The sequence below is a fragment of the Chamaea fasciata genome, unplaced genomic scaffold (assembly GCF_029207755.1).
Source record: "Chamaea fasciata isolate MVZ Bird 193981 ecotype frontalis unplaced genomic scaffold, bChaFas1.0.hap1 SCAF_9, whole genome shotgun sequence".
NCBI classification, from domain to species: Eukaryota; Metazoa; Chordata; class Aves; order Passeriformes; family Sylviidae; genus Chamaea; species Chamaea fasciata.
In genome coordinates, this window is record NW_027094094.1 from 32,303,791 (window position 1) to 32,317,190 (window position 13,400).

The window sequence follows — 13,400 nt, forward strand, 5'->3', positions numbered from 1 at the left end:
TTGTGATCAGTGTGGGAAGGAGAATGGAGTGGGACAGAAAGCTCCGTGGAATACCACGGGCTGCTGGGCCAGATAGCGTGACCTGGGGGACTGTCATGTCCCTGACCCCGAGCTTGGCTACCCCGAGGACATCAGCAGGAATTTCTTCCTGGATAGGGTGCTGAGGCCTTGGCAGGGGCTGCCCAGGGAGGTTTGGAGTGCCCGTGGCTGGAGGTGTCCAAGGAAGGGCTGTAGGTGGCACTGAGTGCTCTGGGCTGGGGACAAGGTGGGCACCGGGCACAGCTGGGACTCCATGGGCTGGGAGGGATTTTCCAGCCTCAATGATTCTGCGATTCCGAGGGCAGCAGGTGGCCCAAACCCCCCGTTCCCTGCGTGCCCCGGCGGCTGCAGGGGGCGACAGGCGCTCGCTCACCGCGGTCTCTCCGCTCCGCGCCGGCCCCGGGGGGCGTGAGGGGAGGACGACGAGCCCCCTCAAGACGCCGGGCTAATCCTCCCGCTCCCTTTCCCCGCGGGGCCGCACCGAGCCCGTTCTTCCCCTTGCCTTCTTCCCGCCCAGATGGGCTGAGGAAGGAGGAGAGGCAGGCGGGCGGGCGGCGGCGCCGCGGGCTCTGAGGGGCTCTGAGGGGCCCCCGCACGGCCCGGGCCCCCGGCGGCCCCTGACGGCCACTTCCGCCCGCGGGGGAGGCGCCGCCGCCAGCGCCCACGTGACCCAGCGCAGCACCGCCGCCTCACTTTACCGTCCGTATCCCTCCGCCCGCTTGCCCCCCACCCCCTCCTCCCCCGCCCCCTCCCGGAGGCGAGGGGGGGCCGGCGGGCGGAGGGGTACGGGCGGCGCGCGCAGTGCGCTCCGGTCCCCCGGTCCCCCCGGTCCGCCGCTTCTCCGCCTCTCCGGTGGCGGGGTGGGAGGGACTACTTTGTGTGTTGGCGGACGCGTCGCGTGGGCGTGGCGGCGCCGCCCGCCGTCCCTCTCGGAAGCCGCGGCCATGATGGGCGCCCCGCGCCGGCGAGCGCTGCGGGCCGGGGGATGAGCGCGGCCGTGCCGCCCTGAGGAGCCGCCGCCGGGAAGAGCCCAGGGAGCGACCGCCCGGCCCCCGGGGCGGGGAGCGGAGCGGGGCCGGGCCGGGGGCGCGCCCCGCGCCGCTGTCACCATTGCCGGGGCCCGGAGCGCCGCAGAGCTGCTCCCCCCGCCGCCGCCGCGCTCGCCCCAAACACGGCGGCGGCGGCGGCACCGCCCGCAGGGGCTCGGCGCGGCTCCCGACGCGCTCGGAGGAGGAGGAGGAGAAGGAGGAGGAGGAGGGAGCAGCAGCCGGTGCCGCCGCCGGGAGCCGGGCCCGCCCGGGGCTGAGCCGCCGGAGCATCAGCGCCCGGGGCCGCCCGGTGGTGCCTCGCGGCCGCCGCCCGGGCCCTGCGCGCTGCCCCGGAGCGGCCCCCGGCTGCCAGACATGACCGCCATCATCAAAGAGATCGTCAGCAGGAACAAAAGGCGATACCAGGAGGATGGCTTCGACCTGGACCTGACCTGTATCCTCCTCCCGCTCCTGCTCCCGCACGTCCCGCGATTGCATCAGACCCGCGCGGCGTTACCTAACGCGCTGCCCCGGGCCGCTCCGCCGCCGGGGCTCGCCCGGGCCGCCGCGCCCTCCCCCGCCGCCGCCGCCGCCTCGGCCGCCTTTTGTCCGGGCCCGGCAGATTAACGGGAGCTCCAGGATTAACGCCGGCCCTCCTTGCCGGCCGGCCCGCGGCCCCCCCGAGCCGCCGAGGGGCCGTGCCCCCCTCCCCTCGGCCCCGGAGCCCCTGCCCGCTCCGGAGCAGCCGCTTATCTCCGGCTCTGTTCGTTTTGAGGCTCATGCAGCAAATGCGCCCGACCCGCCGTGATTTGCGTCCGCAGCGCTTTTTAATTTTTTTTTATTGTTATTTTTTTTTTAAATTTAGTAACTCGTCTAGAATTGCGATTATAATCATGGCAGGCCCGTGGCTTTCCTCCGGTTGCTTCAGTGGAAGCCTGTGTCCTCTGCCCTGATTTCCAGCGCTCCGCTAAGGCAGAGCTGTACCTTAGGATGCAGCAAGGCTCTCCATGACAAGAGGTGGCAATCGCTCCTTCCAAATTAAAAAAAGCCAACAACCAAAACCCACCTTTTTTTTTTTTCCTTTTTTTTTTTTTTTCCCGGTGAACTGCACTGTGGATATGTCACAAACGAGAGCGCATCGGGTCTCATCGAGGAGGATTGTATAGAATACTTATTGTGGAATAAGTAATTAGCGTGCAGTTGCGGCTAATGAGGCCAAAGCCGGTGTGTAGTTTTGGTGGCCTTTGGAGCAGATGTGCTGGAGCGGCGTCAGGCAGATGTTTAGCTCGGAATGCCTTGCAGGGCTCATGGTGGGTAGGGGTTCTGCCGGAGGCAGGGTCTTGCTCCGTGGTGGGGAAAGATGGGTGCTGTGGGAAAGATTTTGGGGCAAGAGCTTCGCTTGGAAGTTGGAAAAAGGAATATTGGCAGTAATGCTCAGAGCTGGACTTCTCCCTGTGGAGAGATGTTTCTGTTCTGCAACAGGATTAGGTGGAAATTTGTTGGGTTTTGGAGCAATTGCGTTCAAGTCTGAGCGAGGGCTCCAAATAAATCCAGTTTTTGAGCAGGATCAAAGCTGATAAAAGCTGTAGCTAGTACAGAGCTCTTGCTTTTGCACTGAGCCTTGGCCTAAAATTTTGGTGGCTTTAAAACAACCTGAAAGGTTCTGGACTTAGCTAGAACCCAGCAGCTCTGGTCCATTATTCCTGCATTATGTTGGCGATAAAAATACTCTTTAGGCCTGGATTTTTAGGTGCTTGCACTTGGTGGTTTTGTTGGTTGTTGGGGTTATGGAAAGAGTTAAGTGGTGGTAAAACCAAAAGGTTTTGCCTTCACAGTTGAAGAGTTTGGTGTTTCGGGTATCTTTGCCCAGATGTGCCCTTGGTAGGGAGTGATATTTTGACCCAGACATATCTTTTTAACTGGTCATATGCTCCCAGCAAGAAAACCAGTGAATGCTGAACCTCGACTTTCTTGCTCAAGATTTCCTAATGATGTGTCAAGTGGAACTGATGGCTGCTTTTTAAATTTTATTCTGAGAATTTTATGTTTAAAAACCAGGCCATTATGCTGGGTTTTCTAAAAGGAGCAGCTTGCTGCAGTTCTGCCATGGAATTTATGGAAAAGATGGTATGGTTTCTTTAATGATAAAAAATTATATCATAGGAAGAAGTGGGGGTTTTTTTGTAGGTGCACATTTTGAACTGATAATTAATGAATGAAGACTTCTGCCTTTGCAGTTCCATGGCTTTGCTTGAAGGCTGATGTTGCTGCAGAAGTGAAAGTTGAATTTTTTAATCGCTTTGTGCGGGCTTCTTTTCGCAAGGCTCCGATGGAATTGTTGCTCCCCGTTCCTGGGGGCTGGGTAATAACCTGTTTATTCCTTACACCCTTGGATTTAGCTCTCCAGACACATGCTATTAAGGGAAAAAAAGAGAAAAGATGAGGTCCAAGTGAGCTGTTCAACGAGGCACGGATGGCAGAAGGAGCAGGTGTTGGAGATGCCCGGTTAGTTCAGGGTGGCTGCCTCTGTCCAGCTCAAAGGGAAAGGCAGCCAGGAGTTGGGCAGTCCAGGGATTTGGGCATTTGGCTGGGATATGCGGAGCTGTGGGTTCCTCCTGCAGCTCCAGAGCACTCAGCAGCTGGTGCTCCCCTGGGCTGAGAGAACTGGAGAGGGAGAAGGAGTTGTGGTGAATGCAGGTGAGGTGCCTGTGTTCTGGGCTCTGCCCTTCTCTGAGGGAGGGTTCCTGTCTTGGTGTCCCGTGTGGCCAGAGACTCTGGAGCATGGATGTTATCCAGAGGCCTTGCAGGAGCTCCTGGGTGCAGCAGGCAGGCTGGCTGAGGTGCTGGAGTGCCACAATCATTGCTTGTGCTGTGTCAGATCCTTTTCAAAGTGATCTTGATGTGTGTGCAGTGCGGGACACTGTGCTTGGAACTCTCGGTTCCTGAGGAGCTGGTTAAGAATCCTTGTGTATGTAATGTGGGATTTCAGCAAAGGGAGATAGCATCTTCCCAAAATCAGTGCAGGGTGTGAAAACGGGCCTGTGTGCCTTTAAAAACCACACTGCCACTGCTTGTCATCTAATCAGATGTTCTCTCTGAGCAGTCCTTATGCACATCTTGGAAAAAAAAAAATTGAACTTAGAAGAAGAAAAGGTTTTAAGGGTGGAGACATTGAATCAGCTGTTTAATACTTCAGATATTTCTATCTGGTTTATTTGGGTTTCTAATTAATTTCTGCAGTACTGGAGACTTTTTGGTGCACATGGGCGAGAGCGAAAGTTCGGATTCACGTCTTTCTTTTCTAATGGTTGCATTTCTCGATGCTGCAAGCACCAGAATGTTTTCTGAGGCGCTCTGTGTGTTATTTCTGAAATTGTGCAGCTTGGTGATGCCCCCTTTACTGCAGGGAACGGGAGAGAGAAAACACTCCCATGCAGCAGTGCACGGATTGCCTGTGTCTTATGAGCTCTGTGTGTAACTGAGTTACTGAGCAAGTGGGGATAAAAAAAACCCTTGTAACTGCTTTTGTGCCTGTCCTAGCTCGGGTTAAACTTTGTCTGGTGTCCCCAGGCCTTGTGGTAGGGGTGAGAACGGACAGCTAGGCTGAGCCCAGGGCTTGACTGAAGCATGTGGAGCTCGTGACCTACATAGTGGTACAAACTGCAGCAACATTCAGGCGAGATGAGATGTTGGGTGCAGTTTACACGTCTCACACGTCGTTTGTCTCGTGGAATGAAAGGCAGGGAACGCTGAAATTGCAGGAGGAAGCTGCTTAGAATCTCTTGCTGCTTTTGTGCTATTTGCAGTCCTAAAGCTCTTTGCATTTTTAATGAAATTTTAAATTATGGGACTTGTCTCAAAATGGCTCAGCTTCCAGGGAAAAAAAAAAAAAGTGAATTAGTGGCATGAGGTCCATACCGTGTTTAAAAATAGAGCCCGAGCTGGAAATGCCATTTGTTTAAAAGACTTGATCTCGTTTTAAAATTGAAGTTTGTTAGAGGTTTTGTAACGAGTTTGTCTTGCACACAAGCACAGGGAGGGTTTAGAAGAAACTAGAAGAGACCAACTGGCAATGCATTTTATTGGTGGGAAAGTATTTCTTTGTTCTGAAGTAAACCATGTTACTTAGCAGTGTTTTGAGCCCGACAGACTCATTTTGCTTCTGGAGCCTGGGATGATGTTGGGTTTTGGACAAGATTAGTGCCAGTTTTGCTCTGAATTCATCTCAGAAGTCTGTTTGCATAGACAGCACTCCAGCAGCCCTGCTGGCTGGGGACTCATCAGAGTCTCAGTGCCCTGCTCCTTACAGGATGTGTTTGATCCCAGGAAGATTGCTCTTCCTGCACTTAGCAGGGGTGAAGGGGTTTGACCTGTCCAGACTGAGAAAGCAAGGTGGTGATTGCTGCAGATGTGTTCGTGAATTTTCTCCTCTGGGCTTAGACATGGGCTAGGTCATTGAGTGTTCCTCACAGCCCAGCAAACCCCAAGCCCTGTGACACACTGCCATGGTTGTGTGGACAGGGGTGTTGGACAGCTGAGGCCTTCAAACCCCACGCTCCAGCAGGGGCCGTGTGCTGCCGTCCCATCCAGATCACCCAGCTCCTTCCTACCCTGCTTTCTCAGTGCACTTGTTCAGAGAGGAACTTAGAAGAAGCCCTCACAAATTACAGCTCATCTCTTTGCACTTATTTAAATGTAGTGCAGGATTCTTAGGCAAGTGCTTCAGCTTGGATCATCAGGGATTTTCAGTGCACATGGAGACCGTTTGCACAAGCTAAACTCCAAATTAAAAAACACCTGGCTGTGCACACTTTGCAGTGGACAGAGGCTGCTGAAGTGGTGGCTGTGTGTCCTTCTCAAGGTGGGCAGGGAAATGAGTGGACCCTGCATAGTCTTTCTTACTCGATGACCTCTTAGAAGAAGCCCAGCCAGAGTGATTAATGATTGGAGCCTGGTTTTAAGCTCAGTTAAGTGTGTGAAGTCTTCAGAACATCCAAACCTTTGCTGTTAAACATGAAGAGAGTAGTACTGAATCAAGTGCCAGCTTTGCTAGGACCAGCACTGGGTCTGAGTGTTCCTTCTTTAAGGAAAAATCTAACTTGCTTACACTAAGACCAGTGAAGTGTTGGCACTCGAGGAGTTACTTTGTGGGGTTTGCTCCTTGAGGACGGTTCTGTCACCGTTGAGGACTTCTGAAGATCCCACCCCACGTTTAGTCTGTGTGGTTGGCTGGCCAGCACCAGAACTGGGTCCAGCTGGAGTCTTGGAGGGTGGTGAGTTTTGGAAATGCACCTTTCTAGGAATGTGTGCTAGTCAGGAAGGCATTTCTGTCCACGGGATCAGTCCATCTGCCTGCCACTGACCTGGGAGAGGATGTAGCCTTGAGTGTGGAGCTTATGCAACACTGGAGCTGCTGTTGCTGCTGCAGTATAATACATGCACAGAGATTACTTGGCTCTTGATGACTACTGGGCTGGGGCTGGCAGATTTCTTTGGGACAGAATTCCTGCTGCTGCCCAGTGCTGCACTTTAAGACACCAAGAAGAACTTGCTTGTCTTACCAAAGTGTTCTGGAGCATGGTGACTGCCGTAGAGACAGTGAGTATTGATGTCTTAAAACGCTGGGTAAAGGAGTGCAGAATTGTCTTAATTTTCTCCTAGAAGAGAGGTGGCTGTATTTTCCATTCTCTTCTTTCTAGCTTGGTTTGGACACCTAAATCCTCTTTGTTGTGGAAGCAATTGATGTAATTTATTCAGTAATAAGATGGCTGAAAGGATGTTGTGTTAAACCTCCCCCCCCCCCGTGCTAAAGAGCATAAAGCCAAAACTAAACTTCGGGCAGCACAAATACAAAGTTGAAATTTTATATGTGAAGCTCCTGTCTGCCAAGTTTTTGCTGGTTGTGAATTGCTGTATAGTTCCATAAATGAAATTGTATTTTTAATGGATTAATGTTGTTGCCATATTAACGCTGCATAAACTGACAAATTATACCCTGGTACCTTAGCCAGAGTCTTCCCCTACAACAGGTTTAAACATGAAAATGGTGGTTGTGTGATGATTTAAAGGACAATTGTTGTGTTCTGACAAACTGGAAGAGAAGGGAGGGAATAGGCAGCTGAGCTGTCAAATCCCTTAATTACATTAGAGACCAAAGATACTGTCATTACTCATAACTAACTCCCTTCCAAAGCCCAGCTCCTTTCTAGTTCAGAGCAATTCAGAGCTCTGTGTGATTTTTATTAATTTACTGTGCCTAATACAAGGTGGATGTTGAAGGTTAATTTATTGCATAGCTTTTTCGGGGGGGAATACAAGATATAGCCTGGAGTTGTGTACAGTAATTCCTGGGTATGCCCTGTGCCTCATCTTAAATCCTAGGGGGTGGTGTGGGCTCCTTTGATTTGTGGCACTTGGGTGAAGGTTTTTTGGGATTAAAGCTGTGCAAGTTTGTGCTTTCCTGTGAGTTATTGGAATGGTGATTTCTGGGCTGTAAGAAGAGAATTTATTTAGAAATGTGTCGCCCTGTAGAGCAGGATGTCTTCTGAAACGTGGATTATTTGTGGGTGGTTCACTCTGATTTGGGTTCTGTTAGTTTTTGGATGTGTCTTAGGCCCAGGTTGATATTTCAGATGTAAACAAATCCTTGTTACAGTTTCTAATTCAAGCCAGCGTCCTCTTTGCTCCTGTCGTCATCTGCCTCCTTTGCTGTCTTGCCTCTGAGGCCCTGGAAGGAGGAAAAAATAAAAAAGGCATTTTTGTAGAATGGAAGTAAATAATTGTGCAATTAGGCCCTGTATCATGCTGCATAAATCTAGGTTATCTTAATAACGATTCTTAGGCAATGTAGCTCAAGTGGTGGCTCTGTGATTCAAATGGTAATTGACTGTGCAGCTAAAAAAATTAAACTCAACTGCTCTGTGTTTGGGATGATGACTATTGCAAAAGCTGGCATTGTTCCCTTTAAAGATGAACTCGCAGCTCCACAGCTCCAGCGTGCAGCAGTGCAGAAAAACTGCTTAATATCCAGATTTTGTAGTGAAGTGCTTAAGGAACGTCTTTATAAACTTAATTCTGCCTTTGTGGGGCTGTAGTATAATAGCTTTTAATTGCATGATTAATTTTCTTGGAGGTCTCTGCTTAATTCATTGCATTGCCTGGGTATTTATGGGGCTGCAACTGAAGAGTTGTGTATTTTCTGTTCTTTCATTTCTTGTGTGGGTGAGTTAGAGAAGTAATGTCCTTTTTTATGCTAACATTTAGAGGAGGGAAACAACAGATCTCATTTGGATGAAATTATCTACTTGGGGCTTATTGTTTGAGGAATGGTTTGTTAGAATTGCCTTGTGTCTTGTTTTGCCACTCACCTTTATGTTCTTCTGATCCACCCCCCCTTATCAAACATTAGGGTTTGATAAATCCATGCAAACCCTCCTTTTTGTAATTTCTGTTCTGCGAAGGTTTTTAGTGTGCTGTATTTGTCCTCCAGCCCAACAGCTATTTCAAATTCCCTTGTCTCTGAAAGTTTTGGATGTTCTTTCAGGCTTGCAAAAAGTTGAGTCTGAGCCATTTTTCACTTCCTGTCAGTAAATATCAAAGTAGTGACTCTTCTGTGCTGGCTTCTCTTTACTGAATACAATTCCTGTGTTTTTCTGGGGGTGTTTGAGGTTAGGACATGCTTGAGTCCACAGTGGTGGCTCAGGGAGATCCTGCAAAGTGGGGTGTTGTGCTGGGAACACACAGTGACATCTCATGGCTCTGCTGGAAAGAGCTCGTGCTGAGTCGGGTTGGTGGTTAGAACAGGTCAGTTTTGGCACTTAAAAACCCAAATTTGACGTGTGGGAGTCCAGCTTCTCACAGCATTGGTTCCTCTGGAGAGGATCTGCTCACTCCCTGCCTTGCCTTGTGTACACCGGGATGTGGCACCCGATGCTCTAGTGAGGATCAGTCCCAGGTTGGATTTGCTGATCCCAGAGGATTTTCTAACCTCAGGGATCCTGGGATTCTGCACCAGTGTCCTTGGACCACCGTGTGTTGTTGCAGCTTGTTGGGTTGCCAGGCTGGCTGTGGAAAGATGGGATGTGGCCTCTTCAAAACATCAGCAGAAACAAAAGAACTTTACTGGACCTCTGCATCTTTCTCTCTGGAAATCTGTTGAGATTGTAGGTCTGGACTTGGGGTTGAGTTAGGGAGTTGAGGCCCAGTCTCTGCCTTCACAGCTGAAGAGTTCTGTCAAACTTGGTATCAATAATGCAGAGTCTGATGCAGCATTTGTTATGTTCCCGTGTGCTCTGAGCTCTTTCTGAATGGGCAGAGCAGCTTTTCTGTGTCCTTTAATATGGTCAGCTGTTACGGAGGGGTGTCATGAGTTGGAAGGGGTTCACAAGGTTGCACAGGACACCCCAGCAGTCCCATCCTGTGCCTAAGAGCTCTGTCCAAACGCTTCTCGCAGCTCTACACAAGAGCTCATGTTTCCTTTACTCTCTGCATGCTTTTGTATCTTTATTTATGGTTCCAGACCGTTTTGAAATGGAGGTTTCAGGTGCCTTTTTCTCAGCCTTTGTCAGTACAAGCTGTTCTCTAGAGCAGCCATCATCTTTCATGCCTTTGTTACCATTTTTTCTATTTTTGCTCTGAGATCTGTGGGGTTTTTTCCCCCCCAGTCTTAATGTGACCCCATTAGCTCTTCAGCAAAGCCTGAGAGTTCCTGGACACATTTCCTACACCTCACAGATGAAGGGAGAGACTCTTACTCTGGGGTGACTTTCTAAATGCAATATATTAAGCAGGTCCAGAAGTGAATTGTGGGTGTAGACAGCCTGGCATATCCTCTTGAGGCATCATCTGATTTATTTCTTTATGTTCTGGGAATTTGGGTTCCCCTCCAGACCTGTCAGCCCCGTGACCTCATGTGTACAGGTTTGCCTCCTGGATATGGAGGAGTTGCATTTAAATTGCAGGCTGAAAGCTTAAAAACTAAAAAAAAACAGTCCTCATTGGGATATGGAGCATCAAGGGGTTAAACGCGTTTCTTCTAAATTATAAAATGTTGCAGCCACATCTGAGTTGGTCCCTTTGCTTGTTCTTTAAGGCACAGATGGTAGAGTTGACAAGTGCAGCTGGCTGGCTACAAGGAATCCTCCTTTGCTCTGAAGAACTTTCTTCCTGTTCGTTTCCTCTATACTTCCTGATGATACAGGCTCACAGAAAAATCCTGAACTCATTTTGCATTTCATGCTGGCTAATGGAAATGCTGCCTATTAAATAAAGAAGGCACTCGTGGATACAGCTTGAACAGCATGAATGTCAGGAGAGTCTTCTAGATTTGTCTGGGTATGTTTGCCTATGTCATTTTCTTTTTTGTTGTTGGGTTGCTGTCAAGCAAATGGCACTAATAAGAGCTTGGCCATTTGTCAGGGCTCTTAAATCTGTTTGAGGATGGAGTGTGGACACTTCTTGTAACACTCCCCCTGTAGCTCCAGGCTGTCAAGCTGTTGAACAGTTAGAACAGTGCTGGGTTGTTTTTTTTTTTTTTCTCCCTTGCTGTTGCTCTGTGGACTTGTTTAAGCTGGAGTTAAAGGGCTGGAGGTCACCAGGCGAACGTTCCGTGGCTGGCAGGCCCAGCTGCGCCGCCAGACCGCCTCACACGGCTCCTGCAGCCGCAGTGCCTGAGAACTGCGGGCAAATTCAGACAACAAAGCAACTTTGGGAGGCTTCAAAGCCACTCTGTGCCTCTGCTGCAGGGCTTCGCTGTCAAACGGGACTTGGCGGTGACAGCCCGGCCACCCTGCACTGGGGACTGCGTCCCCTGGCAGGCAGGAGGGTGAGGGGTGACAGGAGCAGAGCTGGCAGCAGATGAGGAGTGGGCTGGTGGGGAGCAGATTAAAGCAAGGCCAAGCCTCCCCTGCCTGAACTGGAAGTGAAAATTAGCATTCCTGGCAGTTGGGAAGCTTTTTTCAGGCTGTAGATTCCCCGATGTAAGTCTGTTCTTTGTTAAATGAAACTCCTGTTTGGGAGCTGGAAGCTGAGGGTTGGGAGAAATGGGCTGTTGCTGCTTTATTTGCAGGTGTCAGGTTCAGGGTGTACAGTAAGGTTTTTAGCTCCAGAGCACAACTTGAACGGCCCCATCATTCACAGCTTCAGGAACACTCAGTTTCTTTGAAATTTCCCTTCTGAAGAAAGAGGAAATCTAATGCTTGGTAGGTCTTCCTGAAGCCTTTGGTTCACAGAATCCCAAAATGATTTGGGCTGGAAGGAACTCAAAAGCTCATCCATTTTCCCCCCCCCCACACCCTGCCATGGACAGGGGCACCTTCCATGATGCCAGGTCTCTCCAAGCCCATTCCATCCTGACTTTGGACATTCCAGGGATCCAGGGGCAGCCACAGCCTCTGCCAGGGCCTCCCCACCTTCCTGGGGAAGGATTTTTTCCCAATATCCAATATAAACCTACTGTCTGTCAGTGGGAAGCCACTCCCCCTTCTGCTTTTGTTCCAGGCCCTTGTAAGTAATATTTGTAAAATTGCAAAGGGCCATGAATTTTAAAGTTCTTTTTCATTTGTGTCTTGATGGAAAACCTGTCTCAGTGTTGAGTTTAAAAAGTAAAGCTGTGTGTAAATTCTGAAGCACTGCTTACTCTGGCCTGCCTATAAAATAGGAGGTGAGGTCACTTGCTCTCTGTTTTCCTGTTATAGCCACCTTAATGAGTGAAGTGAGGATCAGGGGTTAAATTTTTGGAAATCTAGAACTTCATAAAATCACTCAGACATCCTAATTGTGTTACAGTTACTAATTGACAATGTTGATCACTGCAGGAAAAGCTGCAGCTGTTGGTTTTTGCAGCTTCCTTGTGACTGTTGAAGAATTAAGAATTGGTAAATATTTTGCTATGCTTTTTTGGCCACCTTCCATTATTAGGAGAAAGTCTGAATTTGTGAGCAAAATCAGTTACAGGACCAACATGAGTAATTTACTTTTATATCTCCATGTATGTAAAAAATTGCAAGTGTATACTGCATATTCTTTAATTTGGTCTTGGCATAATGTGAATATATAGACAGCTATTTTTGAAAGTGATTATAACAGCTGATTTGCATAATGATCCAGGATTTTTCTCATAGCAACTGGAAAGACTGTCATCTTCAGCAATGTGGGAATGATTTCAGGCTTTAAGGAGAGTGTTTTGTTCAATCTGTGAGCAGCATTAGAGCAAAGGCATTTCTGAAGTGGCACGTGGAATATTTGCATTGGTCTGGTTTCGGTATTGATGCGGCCCCATTGTGGCATGGGGTGATTTAGCAGATAAGTGGGTGTTGTGATTTTGAGGTTCCTTGGGCACAGCACAGCGTTGGCTCCTTTGGAAGTGGAGTTCTGTAGTTGGTGATGAGAACTGGGGTGGAGGTCGGTGTTCTGGTGTTGTGCCTTGTGTGTCGTGGGGCAGCAGAGTACAGAAAAGATGTAAAGCTGCCAGAGAGTGTCCAAAGGAGGGACACGGGGATGGGGAAGGGTCTGGAGGGGCTGCCTGAGGAGCTGCTGGGGGCACTGGGTTTGCTCAGCTGGAGGAGACTGAGGTCAGACCTCACCCAGGGCTGCAGCTCCCAACTCTGCTCTCTGGGACAGGGACAGCACCCAGGGAATGGCTGGAGCTGTGTCAGGAGGATTTAGGTTGGATTTCAGGAAAAGATTCTTCCCTCAGAGGGTGCTGGGCACTGCCCAGGCTCCCCAGGGAATGGGCACAGCCCCGAGGCTGCCAGAGCTCCAGGAGTGCTTGGACACCACTCCAGGGATGCCCAGGGTGGGATTGTTGGAGTGTCTGTGCAGGGCCAGGGACTGGACTGGATGATCCTTGGGGATCTCTTCCAGTTTAGGATATTTGTTGTTCTATGATCGTGAGTCTGTCCATGGTAATTTTTTTTTTATTATCAGCACTAAAATCCCAGCATCCATGTTTACAAGACTGAGAAAGGAATGAGTACTTTAAAAACTGTTAGAACCATTTTTGGGAATGAGTATCTTAGGAAAGAGCTACTTTGGCAGAATGTGGTGGGTTTTATTTTATGCTGTTTAGAAAGCCCATTTCAAATCCTTGTGGATCCTTGTGGGTTCCTTCCAACTCCGCATATCCTATGATCCTATGAAATTTTGGTATTTACACCACTTTGGTTGACTTTGTTTTTGCATGTGTTGAACAGCCTCAGTAAATGACTGAGGCTTTTTCCATTTTTGTTTTCCTGTCAAAAAAAAAAAAAAAGCGTGGAATTGATAATGAGTTTGTTGCACATTTTAAATGATCAGTTCTCCCAGATTTCTAAAATTAGCAGTATGATTACCAAT

At 49.6% G+C, this 13,400-nt stretch overlaps 1 protein-coding gene across 1 annotated transcript in view; it reads left to right on the top strand.

Annotated features, from left to right (window-relative positions):
• The first annotated feature begins 1,035 nt into the window (after positions 1–1,035).
• The window catches only part of PTEN (phosphatase and tensin homolog), a 48,590-nt gene continuing 36,225 nt past the window's right edge, over positions 1,036–13,400 (top strand). Inside the window, exon 1 of the mRNA XM_066191725.1 lies at positions 1,036–1,521. Coding sequence (XP_066047822.1) covers positions 1,443–1,521 — 79 coding nt within the window. The 5' untranslated portion in view covers positions 1,036–1,442. The remainder of the gene's footprint in view (positions 1,522–13,400) is intronic.